Genomic DNA, 14064 nt, shown 5'->3' with positions numbered 1-14064 from the left:
ATTACCCTCTGCCCATTCGAATCCCCAGGCATTCCTGACACCCACAGACCTTTGGTTGCCCCAGGCTGAGGTATTAGAAGGTTTCCCTGAGGAGTTGCCCGGGGTGGGTGTTTTAGAGCTGCCTTCGTGTAGTTGCCCCTGACCGGGGTATCTGTCTGCCCGTGTCCCGTTCGCACACCTGAACTTTCTTCTGAACGAACTTCGCTCTGAGTGTGCCGATGACGTACGTTATCGCACTCACCCAATAGGAAAAGGCTGACGAACTACAGGGCGTGATCAACTCCCGATCCAGCCAATCAGATGAACAGTATCCAGTGACGTAATCGAGAAGCCCAGGCAGCCATTTTTAGTGAGGGCTGCTCTTTCCAGTCGCTCTACCCAGAGAGGTCCGACGTCCAGGTGCGGGCAGCGAGCGTTCACTGGCAGTCACGTGACCGCGAGAGTAACCTCATAATCACGTGACCCTTGGCTCTCCATTAGTGTCACGTTAATTAGGACCTACCAACCGAATTATAATGAAAGACGTGTCCGCTGCCCTGTGCCCTCTACAGGAGGCTATTAGCCACATGTGCCTGCCCCTGGGGCAAATCCAGCTCAGCGCAGCAGGGTATAACAGAGTTAGGGGCATATTCAACATCAGTTGTGGGATTTAAAAATCTGGTTGTGCCGCTGTCCGGCAGGACATTAGGCCGTGTCTCTGGCAATTCTCACATTACTTTGGCCGAAGTCCAGGGTGCCTGCTACTCTCCGCGGGTCCGTTAATTACCGGCAGCAGGGGGTCACACAGAGGCCAGCATGTCAGATCATTACGGATCCGGCGAGGTCTGCCAAGGGGTTCTTCTGCCTCCTCGTCCTCTGATCCGGTGGCAGAAACCTCTAATTGGGAGATGTGAAGTGCTGCCCCCTGCTGTATGCGGGATGTATAGCCTCAGAGGGGGCAATCAGTTACTCCACACACATCCCACTCGCTGCAGGGGGCAGCATTCAAGGGGCATCGTCGATCATGTGACTGGGACGCATTTTCGGGTGTGCGGTAAGCATCTGGCGGCTGTCAACTGGGGACGACTTGGGAGGAGAGACTTTTTTTTAGGGCAGAGCCGTGGATCGGGGCGTACGACCAGAGGAAGGATTCCAAACGTCTGTTAATAGGCTTGGGTTGATGAAAGGGTTAATACAGATTAGATCGTCGGTTAATCGCCGGATTACCAGTTTCAGTAACGCGCTCAGGGAGGGAGGATCACAAGCGGAGTGGGGTGTATCGTGAGTTTGTCACACCTAATAAAGTTTATTTGGGGCGGACGGGGATCCATCGCGTGCTATTAATAGACGCTGAAGGCTTCGCAGGAGGCGTGGCGGGAGTTTGCGGCGGGTCACAAATGTTTTGGTTATAATACCTCCCAACGGTCCTAGATTTTGCAGGGTTAATCAGGGAGACCTTTGGTCTCCCCACGAGCAGCCAAGGGAGCTGTGAAATCGCTGGAGATCTGTGCGCCGCAAGGTGGCCCCGTGGCCCCTGTACACACCCACGGAGAGCGCTTTCCTTGATACTGATTGGCTGCTTCAAAACCGACATCACCCCGCTGGCTGGGGACAAGCCGTGAGATGCCGTTTAGAAGGTGGTTGTGTTAAAAGCTACCGCCACGTCCATTAAAATAATACAGTTTCCAGAATGCGGTGGAATCAGGAGCCGCCAGACTAATTATACCTCTCACTGCTTCTGTGGTCGCCGACGCGCCAATTAGTGCGGCAGCTTTTCATTCTGACAAAGAAAACTCCTAGCTTTAAAGCGGCCTCATCACCTAGAAATCAGCTAATAACCCCGACACGCAACTATACATCAAAGTATTTTCATTGCCTTTCATTCTTTAAATAGTTTGTCAGCGGCCCCTGTCGGCCCCCCGTCTAGTCGCTGTTTCTCCTGGTGTAAAGACTCAAACTTTAATCAGTCGTTGGTCTCGTCTTAGATTCAGGAGCCGTATGTCTATCCCATGTTTGTTTAATGCCCTCACTGTATTACCCTCTACCACCTCTGCTGGGATGCTGTTCCACCTAGCTACTACTCTCTCAGTAAAGCATAACTTCCTTCCATTCCATCTCAGTCTCTGACTCTTTAGATTCCGGTCTCTTGTTGTTACTTTTCTCTTCCACCGGAATAAACTTCTCTCCCGTCCCTTAATAAATCCCTTTAATCATTTGGTATAAGTGCCCATTATCCCCTGGCTTTTATCTGCCCTCTTTTGCCCTAAAACACCCCGAGCTAAAGCCGTTTATTTTAATAAAACGTGAATCTACTTTCAGTAGGAAAAAGGTTAATAAACGACCAGGATGGATAAAAATGTATTGTTAGAAACATGACAGGCGGCAGGTATGCGGTAAAAACGCTTAATTAAACTGAAACGAAGCAGGCGACCTCCTTTCATCCCGGGTGAGGACGGATTACACAGCCCGAGGCAGAAGAGGTACAGACCGCGTTAACGTTGGGATAAAACAAAGGGTTAATCCGACATTATTATTATTTATTGTTTTATATAACGCCATCAAATTCCGTAGCGATGACATCATCAACACAGCCGTAAGTAGGTGGAACGCGCAGGCGCATGATCCTCCAACCATAAAATAGCAGATGCATGCAAACGAGGAAGCCCAGAGATAGAGACACAGGGGGCGCTACTGAGCCCAGCCTCAAGCAGAAGATGCACAGACGGTACCTGAACACACACACATGCGCAAACACCCAACACCAGAGGCAGCAGTCACGAGATTACGCTGCAGCTCATTTAGCCAACACGCAGCTACGCCGAACCGGTTTACTGCACTTTAATTAAAGGGACAGATCACCCTTTCAAACCCGTTCTTCAAGCAGCGGTGTGAAAGCGGGACCAGGGAGGGGGCATCGCGTTGCAGAGCTTAGTTCAAGTATTAGTTATTTATATGGGGGGGGAATGCTTATGGAAGCAAATTATAGCAAGGTGGACGATGCAAAGAAAATATAAATACTGCCAGATTTATTTTATTTAAAAAAAAACAAAAAAAAACAACTGCTGAAAACGTACTTTAAGACATAATTTGCCAACGGTGAACAAAATCAAATGAATAATTATGAAAATACGTCAACCAACCAACAAACATTAAAGAGATCCTGAAAATCTGCCCCCGGAGCGTTCAGCCGTCACCCCGAGGAACGGTACAGACCCTCTTTGTGAATTACAGGCAGCTCGGAACCACATCCAACCCCTGTCCTGATTGCAGAGGATTGTAACTAAATAATAAACATAAATAATTCCAGATACGTATTTATAAAGTATGTCAACAATACAAAAATGTCAGTTCTTGTCGTCAAAATTCCAATTTTCTTTTATTAATCCAGGCTTTTGAACATTTCGGTGTCGGAGGAGGGGCTGTGAAATTATCTCCCGTCCAAAGAATTTTAGAGGGACCTTGTCAGATGATGAAAAAGCTATCGTCGTCGTCGTCGTCGTCATCGTCATCAGATGCGGAATCCCAAAAATCTTCGCTGTCATATTCCACCCAGAACTCAAAGTCCAGATCCTCGATGTCGGAGCTGCTGGAGATGTAAAGCGCGTCGGACGGCAGGGATCCGCTCTCGCTTTCAGACTGGATGGCGATCACTCCCTGCGGCTGACGAGCATCTGCTAGAAAACATCGCAAAATCAATACACAGACCGGGGACAGCGTATGTAAAGGGGCAGTTATATATCAGGAGGGGCAGAATTATTTTACTGGTAACGGGTTATAAGGACAGGATTAGAGAGTATATAATATATAATATGAGGAATATACAGGGATATAACGGGTTATAAGGACGGGATTAGTTATACGGCCGGAGAGTATATAATATATAATATGAGGAATATACAGGATATAACGGGTTATAAGGACGGGATTAGTTATACGGCCGGAGATTATATAATATATAATATGAGGAATATACAGGATATATAACGGGTTATAAGGACGGGATTAGTTATACGGGGGAGAGTATATAATATATATTTTGAGGAATATACAGGGATATAACGGGTTATAAGGACGGGATTAGTTATACGGCCGGAGAGTATATAATATATAATATGAGGAATATACAGGATATAACGGGTTATAAGGACGGGATTAGTTATACGGCCGGAGAGTATATAATATATAATATGAGGAATATACAGGGATATAACGGGTTATAAGGACGGGATTAGTTATACGGCCGGGGAGTATATAATATATAATATGAGGAATATACAGGATATAACGGGTTATAAGGACGGGATTAGTTATACGGCCGGAGAGTATATAATATATAATATGAGGAATATACAGGATATAACGGGTTATAAGGACGGGATTAGTTATACGGGGGAGAGTATATAATATATAATATGAGGAATATACAGGATATAACGGGTTATAAGGACAGGATTAGTTATACGGCCGGAGAGTATATAATATATAATATAAGGAATATACAGGGATATAACGGGTTATAAGGACGGGATTAGTTATACGGGGGAGAGTATATAATATATAATATGAGCAATATACAGGGATATAACGGGTTATAAGGACGGGATTAGTTATACGGCCGGAGAGTATATAATATATAATATGAGGAATATACAGGATATAACTGGTTATAAGGACGGGATTACCGTATTTGCTCGATTATAAGACGACCCCGATTATAAGACGACCCCCCAAAATCAAAATATTAATTTAGGAAAAAAACAAAAAGCCTGAATATAAGACTACCCTATAGGGAAAAAGTTTTACCAGTAAATATTAATTAATGTAAATTATTTTCATGTTTAATAAAAGCTATGATTGAGAAAAATATATTTTTTAAATTTCCTTTTATTTGCCAACCTGCCCCCCCCAGTTATGCCACTCTGCCCCCAGAAATGCTTTATACCCCCCTATTTGCCACTCTGCCCCATGATATGCCTTATACCCCTGTATGCCACTCTGGCATATAGGGGGTTAAAAGGCATATCATGGGGCTGAGTGGCATATAGGGGGGTATAAAGCATTTCTGGAGGTATATAGGCATATCATGGGGCTGAGTGGCATATAGGGGGTTAAAATGCATTTCTGGAGGTCCAGAAATGCATTTTAACCCCCTATATGCCACTCAGCCCCATGATATGCCTTTTAACCCAGCATGTACTGGCTGCCTTGGCTTGATAGGAGTGTGATTGCTGTTAGCAGTTTGATATATATATATATATATATCAAACTGCTAACAGCAATCACACTCCTATCAAGCCAAGGCAGCCAGTACATGCTGGAACCTGGGGATGATAGCAGTGGGATTACAGCCTCCATATGCCATGCTACAACCCCCACCCCCCTTACACATCCATGCTATCACACACACACTCACACTCATTCACAAACATTTAAATACTCATTCATTCCCTTAATCACACACACTTCACACATACTCAAAAACCCTCCCCCACCCCCTCACCTGAACTGCAGATCTCCCACTCGCAGACTTCTGCAGGGGACCGGCTGTAGCAACTTCTCTGGCCACGCCCTCAGAGGAGGGAGGGGGGAGATAGAGTTCTGTGAGGACGCTGCAAGCTTCCTGCCCTGCTTCTAACAGAAGAGACGCTGCTCGCGACCGGTAAGCAGCATGGCGCCAGCATTTTTTTGGGGTCTGATTAGAAGACGACCCCGATTATAAGACGAGGGGTATTTTTCAGAGCATTTGCTCTGGAAAAAACCTCGTCTTATAATCGAGCAAATACGGTAGTTATACGGCCGGAGAGTATATAATATATAATATGAGGAATATACAGGATATAACGGGTTATAAGGACGGGATTAGTTATACGGCCGGAGAGTATATAATATATAATATGAGGAATATACAGGATATAACGGGTTATAAGGACGGGATTAGTTATACGGCCGGAGAGTATATAATATATAATATGAGGAATATACAGGATATAACGGGTTATAAGGACGGGGTTAGTTATACGAGGGGGAGAGTATATAATATATAATATGAGGAATATACAGGATATAACGGGTTATAAGGACGGGATTAGTTATACGGCCGGAGAGTATATAATATATAATATGAGGAATATACAGGGATATAACGGGTTATAAGGACGGGATTAGTTATACGGCCGGAGAGTATATAATATATAATATGAGGAATATACAGGATATAACGGGTTATAAGGACGGGATTAGTTATACGGCAGGAGAGTATATAATATATAATATGAGGAATATACAGGATATAACGGGTTATAAGGACGGGATTAGTTATACGGGGGGGAGAGTATATAATATATAATATGAGGAATATACAGGATATAACGGGTTATAAGGACAGGATTAGAGAGTATATAATATATAATATGAGGAATATACAGGGTATAACGGGTTATAAGGACGGGGTTAGTTATACGGCCGGAGAGTATATAATATATAATATGAGGAATATACAGGGATATAGCGGGTTATAAGGACGGGATTAGTTATACGGCCGGAGAGTATATAATATGAGGAATATACAGGATATAACGGGTTATAAAGACTGGATTAGTTTTCCGGCAGGAGAGTATTTAACCCCTTTATGACAAAGCCCGTACATGTATGGGATCAAAATGCATTGTTTTCAATGGGTTTAGGGACCGCCCATTGTCTTTAAGGGGATAACATGAGGAATATACAAGATATAACAGTTTATAGGGATGGGATTAGTTATACGGGCAGAGGGCAAAACAATGGTGCTTGCAGCGAACTCCTCTCCGGAAGTTCGGGGAGGACGTCAGCAAAGTTGCCGGGTTTTGTCCGTAGAGATGCGATCAAAGAAAGAAGATACCAGATTAAGGATTAAAAATTTAAGATAGAATGGACAAGAGAAGGGAGAAGCGGAAGGTCTGCAGAGAAGATAGGGAAACATTTAGAGAGTGCGAGGGAGAGAGTGAGCGAGAATGAGATTGTGAGTGAACGTTGGCACCGGGTAGTGATTTTCATTCCCAAATTAAAAATGCCTCGGAATTTTCGCCTGAGCAGAACAAAATTAGCTGCCCGCAAATGAACTGAAAAATGTATCCGATCGGGCCCTTGCCTTCTGTACCAGTATTCAGTATGTTATTGTCTGTTTAATATTTTCTTTGTCCCGTGCATTTTGTGATGAAATTGTTAAAAGCGGAACAGCAGCTGTAAAGGAAACATGTTCCCACCGCAGCTTTTATCATAACCAAGAGTTTACCGACCCTCCCTGTGGCTTGGATTCCGTTTGTAAAAAGGACTATTTTACATCAGGGAATTGAGATCCGTGTCTGAATATTATCCCACCTACTTACGGCCGAAGCAGGAAGTTGCATTCTACTTCCTATTCTCCCGCTGCATTTATCAGACATGAGCCTCTAGTGCTAGAGATGCAGCTGCGCAGGTCCCTTTGTAACGCTATTAGCACATTTACATTAGGGAGAAGGTGCAATTTAACCCTGTGATGGCGGCTCCAGCATACAGCACAGCAGGAAGGATGAGGGAGAATATTTACATCAACACATGAGCGCTAGCGGCCAGTATTCCTATTTTATTACAGTCCTCTGGCAGTTAAGGGAGTTAATTCAAGTTTCTGTATCTCCTATAGGGTTGGCGAGGTTGGCCATGCTAGGGTCTTCTGAGGTCACCCACCTCTCACCTTTTCGCTCCGCGATCAGAGCCGCCCGTCGTTCCTTCATTTCAGCGCTCAGCTTGTCCACCATGCGGTTGATGCAGTTGTCCAGGACGAGGGAGCGGGTCTGGGAGACGATCTGCTGTCTGCAGATGGGGCACTCGTCTTTGCGTTTCCTCCACTCCGTGATGCAGAAGAAGCAGAAGCTGTGCGCGCAGTTCAGGGTTACAGCCTAAAGGAGGAGAAACACCGGCGCTCCATAAGACGGTACCGAGCATCTCTACATTCAAGCAGCGTTTATAAACAGTGGAGGGGGAGTGAGAGTAGTCAATGCCCGCTCCCTACTCCTTAATAAAGTTACCCAGTACCAAATTACTCAACACCAGCAAAGTTGCTGGCTGACAGGCTACGAGAAGCCAAGAGCTACCAAATAAGTATTTTATTGTTAAAGGTGCTGTCCCACTTAGACAAAAACGGTAAGTTACATAAACTGCACTGTCTGTAGAATAACAGGCATGTACAAAGAACAAGAGGGGGTCCTGGACTGGTGGAGTTCTATCAGATACACCGGATGCCTATAAATGACAGAATAAAAAGTAATATTTTAGAGCGTCTCGATCGAATTTTGGATCGAATTGCTTCTATCCCTAATGCAGCGCTTAGTTAGAAAAGAGTTACGTAAAGAAGTACCCTTAAAAAATATATTCAGCACAATACTCATCAGTATGCAATGAACCTCCCAAAATGCTCAGAAGAACAATAACAGCTTAACCCCAAAAGCAAGTGTGTGATCGGTCAGCACGGGAACATCGCCGCGCTTTAAAGAAATGATACATAGAAACTCCACGGTTTAATTGAGTGGCAGTCACTTTATGAATGGAGGTAGCCTCTGAACATATTCTAGGCTCCCTTCTTGGATTAGGCAGGGGTTTGAGTGCCTCTAGTGGCCAATATTCCTACTTCAATCCTTCAAACTTCTAAGGGAGAACCTAGTACCTGGGGGGTGTATTGCAAGGGCTATATAGAAGGAATAAGACTTTTTTTAATAATCAATATTAAATGATATACAAATAATAATATTATACAATTTATTTATTAATCTAGATATTGTGAATAATCCTGGCGTAAACTTGGTTGAAGAGAACATATGCCGGACGGCCGTCAGCTTTCTCTAGAGTGTGCACATTGGATAAGTGTGACTGGCCCCAGACAGAACGCGAGGGACGTCATATCAAGGAACTTACCTCAATGAAATTTTCTGAGCAGATGATACATTGAAGCTCATTGTCTAGAACATCATTCATGTGACTCAAGACCTCTTCCTTCTGAACGCGCGCCTTCTCCTTCTCTTCCTGCAATAAACAAAACCTTGAAGTTCCCAGTAACATCAAAGCGCACACTCTCCTGCTTAGTTTTTTTTACTTTAAAGAGGTGGTAGTACATACATAGAACAGCTCGTCAGCAGAAGTGGTAGAGGGTAATACAGTGAGGGTATTAAACATGCATGAGATGGACATACGGCTCCTGAATCTAAGACGAGACGAACGACTGAATAAGGTTTGAGTCTTTACAGCAGGAGAAACGGGCGACTAGAATGGGGGCTGATCTGCCGGGAGGTTCTTTATGTTTCTACAACTGGTGTGTCCATCTTCTTGTGTCGCTCTGTCAGGTTACAGAGGCACAGGGAGGCAGCGCAACACTCCTGTCTCAACTAGGGATGCACCGAAATGAAAATTCTGGACCGAAATATTAAATTGAGGATTCACTTGGCAGAAACCGAAAATGACCCCCACCCCCCAAGAAAAATAACCACACTTTTATTAAAAGAAAGTAACACACCAACATTGGACAAAAAAAAATCAATAATATTAATATTTGATTGTTAACAGCAATCACACTCCTACCATGCCAAGTCAGCCAGTACATGCTGGAATCTGGGTATGCCTGGGCAGGATAGGAGCATGATTTCAGTTAGCAGTCATATATATTTAATATAGCAATCACACTCCTATCATGCACGAGCAGCCGATACATGGTGTGTGTGCGAGTAACGCACGGGTAAGCAGCAGGGCCCCTGCGGACGATTATTTTCAAATAAAAGTCACAAAGGGGCGCTCGTTATGAATAAATAGGAAAGAGAGGAAATATACAAAAAATAATAGCGTAGCAGGATCAAAAAATGCAATGATATGCAAAGTAGTGGTTGAATTTGATTTGTGGATACCGGCATCTGGAGAGCGCTGTTCTAGGGTTGCGGCTGTGAGAGTTTACTTGGAAGGAGAGTATATTATAAAAAAAGTTTTTTCTTCTTTTTCACATTAATTATTATTGATTTTAATCACATACACTGGTACTTTCACCACATTTGTTATTGGACGATTATTTTCAGCAGTCTTTTTTTTATTTCAGCATTTTGCCGATATGTTTCGGCCACCATTATGTCGGTGCATCCCTAGCCTCAACCTGTTACAGTAATCTCTAATGAGAAAAAGAGACATCTGTGACAATTTAATTATGGCTGAACTCCAAATACTATCCAATCAAAAATCTTTAAAAAAAATATATATATATTATATAATATATAAGATTTGTTTCCTGTCCCATGGAAAAAATATTTGTTGTCAGTCATGTGATATTTCGGGTAACTTTCCCGGCTCAAACCCCACACTGAGCCGATGCTTTATGGCGATGCCAATGAAGTCCGTTCCTCCATAGACTTTCATTAGTCAGAATCCCTGACTGGTTGATTAAGATTGAGCCATTCTATTGTTCCCCACAGGCAGTATGATAAGGAGTCGGGGGGTTTAGTAGATCGGGGATCAGATAACAGAGTGAGAATCATACAAACGGCTGATTTGCAGCTGCCTGAAAACATTATGCAAAAACAAAACAGGGGGGGCGTTCTCTTTTGATATAATTAACAAATTCACTCGGATGGATATCTGAAAACAGCGTGAAAATAATCTTTGCATGCGCGTAGAATGCCGGTGGGAATTCTGATACCTTTGTTTCTTGGAGCTCTCTTTCCTTAGCCTGTATGATCTGTTCAAAGTCAGTCTTATTTCGGTTCAGTTCCTCCATGAGCAGCGTGTGCTGTGAAAGTAAAACCAAAGCTTGAGTTAAATATTGCACCGTCCCTTTAAACCCCAGGTTCCTGCGAACTGCCACTACAGCCCCAAACCGAGCAGTGGGAATGACGAGCCGCAACACTGTGATTTATCTGCATGTTGACTGCTAATCCCATCATCCTCAACCTTTCCATATGGTGCCAAATGTTTGTACCTCCTGCAGGGCCTGCGCCAGCTGATCCTTCAGATGTTCCTCGGCCATCTTTCGCTCTCCCTGAGAACAAAAAAAAAAAAATGAACAGGTCAGCTTATATATATATATATATATATATATATATTTTTTTTTTTTATTTTATTAATTATTATTATTATTATTAGATGGCCGTGGAGCTCTGCTGACCTGCTTCTCCTGCTCCTCCTGGAAGATCTGCCTCAGTTCCTGGACTCGGTGGAGGTGCTCCTCTCGCTCGCTACTCAGCTGGTTCTGGAGCTCATGAAGCTCCTTCTGGACAGTGAGGACATCCCTGGGATTGGCCGACTTGCTGGCATGGGGAGCATTCAGCTTCTCCTGCATCTCCAGCTGTTTTTCCTGCATTTGCACATTGAGTCTCCTTATCTCCTGCATGGTCTGTCTGACTTTGGTCAGCTGTAAGGTTCCCCGGCACTGCCGCTGAGTGGGAGGAAGCTCGTCTCCATCCGTGGAATTATTCGGCTCGATTTGGTCTTGCAATGCACCGGCGTCTACCATCACGCTGTGGTGTTTAGCACGGTGAGCCTTGTGGGAACACTTGGCTGGTGCGCCGTCGCGGCTGCCGACCCGGTGAACTTTTGCTTTTGAGAAGTTGGACGGACCCTCCGCTCCGGAGGCTTCCGACTCATCAGAGTTAAATTTCCGCTTGGTTCTGGGTACTTTGGGCTTTACCGACCGGCTCAGGGACGGTATGTCTTGTTCCAGACATTCCTGGATCAGGTCGTAAACGAACTCCGCTCTGTCATTGCTCGGCAAAGGCACCCCCAGCTGGATGCAGGTTCCCTCCGTCAGGACGTACGACTTCCGCGGTTCCAGCCTCTCTTTGTTCAGCCAGACGCCGTTCAGGCTCTGCGGGACAGAGAAATGGGGATTTAGCAATGAAACGGGATGAAGAACAAAGATGAAAAACGGCAATTCAGCGACAACACGAGACCCAGCGGGGATCCCTCACCGGACGGAAATCACGGATAAGAACATCTCTGTGTTATTGGGGGGGGGGGGTATCATATTCCATGGCTTCAAATAAGCATTTGGATGCCAATTCTCCACCAACAGATTCACAACTCCCACTATCCTGGGCCGGCACAGCCAGAGGTTTGCCTTCAGAGCCGGAACTCATTTTATTTTGCAGCCGCTATACGGCTTGCACAGGCTACGCCGCTGCGTTACTTTTTAAGATGTTCCGTTTTTGCCCCTATAAGGTGTGAGCTTGTGCATTAGTTGCCCTGTTTCTTTAGGGGCCGATAAGTATTGTATCCATAAACTGCCCCTGAAACGGATCGTTGCCTGTCCCGTTCTGGAGCTCTGCGGATGTCACCTGATTGTCCGTGATGGTCCATTGACTCTGGCCGTTCTGTCTGAGGATGCAGTGGACTCGAGAAATCATCAGCGGGCACAGGATAGATGTCAGCTGGTAGGTAACTCCAAGGCCGCGACCCAGCGTGATCTAAAGGCAAGTCAAACGAGCAAACTAAGCACAGAAACACAGAACCTGCTGCCAGATCGGCCCTATTCGGCCCCCGTCTAGTCGCCCGTTTCTCCTGCTGTAACAACTCATACCTTAATCAGTCGTTGGTCTCGTCTTAGATTCAGGAGCCGTATGTCTATCCCATGCATGTTTAATGCCCTCACTGTATTACCCTCTACCACCTCTGCTGGGAAGCTGTTCCACTTATCTACCATGCTCTCAGTAAAGTAAAACTTTCTTGAACCTCGACCCTCTGGTTTTAGGGTATGACCTCTTGTTGCCCAAAAGGGCTTACATCCTACCGTAACTATCTGTACCGACCTAGCACCCTACAGCTAACATGTAAACATGCACATGAAATGCTTTGAACGAGGATAGTCAAGACGCAGCCCCGGGGCTGTCCGATGTATAATTCCACGGACAATCAGCCAGCCTTTTGCTAGCCAGCTGCTGACCAGTCACAGGTTAGGTAGCCAAGACTTACAAACAGAAATATCGGTCAGATTTCTGAAACAAAAAGCCTAAATTGTTGGCTGCACCAAGGTCTGCGCTCAGATTAATGTCCAGTAGCCCCCCCCATCCCGGGTGCGCGGGCGGCATTTACCCCGTTGCTAACAAATAGCTGCCATGGACAACAACTCAGGGCGCAAAAGGGTCCTACTCATCAAACCATCCTAAAGCCTCCTACCCACAATTACCCACCATCCTGCCCTCCTCCTATACTCAAAGCCCCTGCCCGGGCTCCAGCCAACTTCTTGGCACATTAAACCGCTGTAGGCCACTTCTTTTAGGGGGTGTGGTTAGAGGCATAACGAGTGTTATTTACCCCGTTTAATTTATAAAGCCCTTCCCTGCTGTTTCTGTACACATTATCGGGGCTTTTAGGGCTGTAGAACCCTGCGATCCCCTCATACCCAGCACACATTCTCACCTCCTAGAAAAGAGGGGCATCGGGGGGGGGGGGGGGAAGAGGGCATCAGCCGGAGAAAAGAGAGGCACATAGAGACTGGACTAACGGAACAAGGACACTCAGCAGGTATGCTTCTACCCACCTACCCCCGGCTCCAATGATCCCGTTTCCCGCCCCTGTCAGTCTCACCTCCTCGCCATCCCGCAGCAGCAGTCTCTCGTGGTTCCCCTCTCGCCTCTTCAGGTACCAGCGGGGACCTGGAGCCGCCATCTCACCGGAGCCGACACCAGCCGAGCACAGCCCTGCGAGACATCACCGTGAAAACGGCTACACAGCGAAGCAATCCAACGGCTCTCCGTGACACAACGATCCCGAGCGCCGAGCAATCCAACGCTCCCTACAGCGGCCTGAGCAGTCCACTGCCGAGCAATCAAACTTCCTCTGCAGCAGCCTGAGGAAACTATTGCCGAGCAATCAAAAATCTGCAACGGCGTGAGCAATCTACCGCCGAGCAATCCACCGACTTAGTGCCTTGTGGTGGTGGTGGTGGTGGTGGTGAATCACTGATCTTTAACCCTATGAGTGCCAGTGACAGGACACAATTTTCCTCATGGGACGCCCAGCTATTTTTCGTAGTTTCATTCAAAAATATTTTGTCCGAACAAGTATTCGTAAAAACCTAATTGAACACAAATTTAAGATTAACAC

At 45.5% G+C, this 14064-nt stretch overlaps 1 protein-coding gene across 4 annotated transcripts; it reads right to left on the bottom strand.

Annotated features, from left to right (window-relative positions):
• Positions 1 to 3039: 3039 nt before the first annotated feature.
• Positions 3040 to 13773, bottom strand: RNF8 (ring finger protein 8). Of its 4 annotated transcripts, none has more exons than XM_053460576.1 (8): positions 13546 to 13772; positions 12297 to 12425; positions 11129 to 11827; positions 10943 to 11002; positions 10664 to 10753; positions 8905 to 9012; positions 7688 to 7892; positions 3040 to 3653 (listed from the first exon to the last, which is right to left on the bottom strand). In XM_053460576.1, the coding sequence occupies exons 1-8, from the start codon at positions 13624 to 13626 to the stop codon at positions 3442 to 3444; spliced, it is 1584 nt and encodes a 527-aa protein (XP_053316551.1). In that variant the 5' UTR covers positions 13627 to 13772; the 3' UTR covers positions 3040 to 3441. The 4 variants fall into 4 exon arrangements, with proteins under 4 accessions (XP_053316551.1, XP_053316552.1, XP_053316553.1 ...); XM_053460577.1 differs by having other exon boundaries at positions 3040 to 3650; positions 13546 to 13771; XM_053460578.1 differs by having other exon boundaries at positions 3370 to 3653; positions 7681 to 7892; positions 13546 to 13773.
• Between the last annotated feature and the right edge of the window lie 291 nt (positions 13774 to 14064).

The sequence above is a fragment of the Spea bombifrons genome, chromosome 3, assembly GCF_027358695.1.
Source record: "Spea bombifrons isolate aSpeBom1 chromosome 3, aSpeBom1.2.pri, whole genome shotgun sequence".
Lineage (NCBI taxonomy): Eukaryota > Metazoa > Chordata > Amphibia > Anura > Pelobatidae > Spea > Spea bombifrons.
Note: the sequence above shows the minus strand (reverse complement) of the source record. Positions and strands in the feature narration are given on the sequence as shown.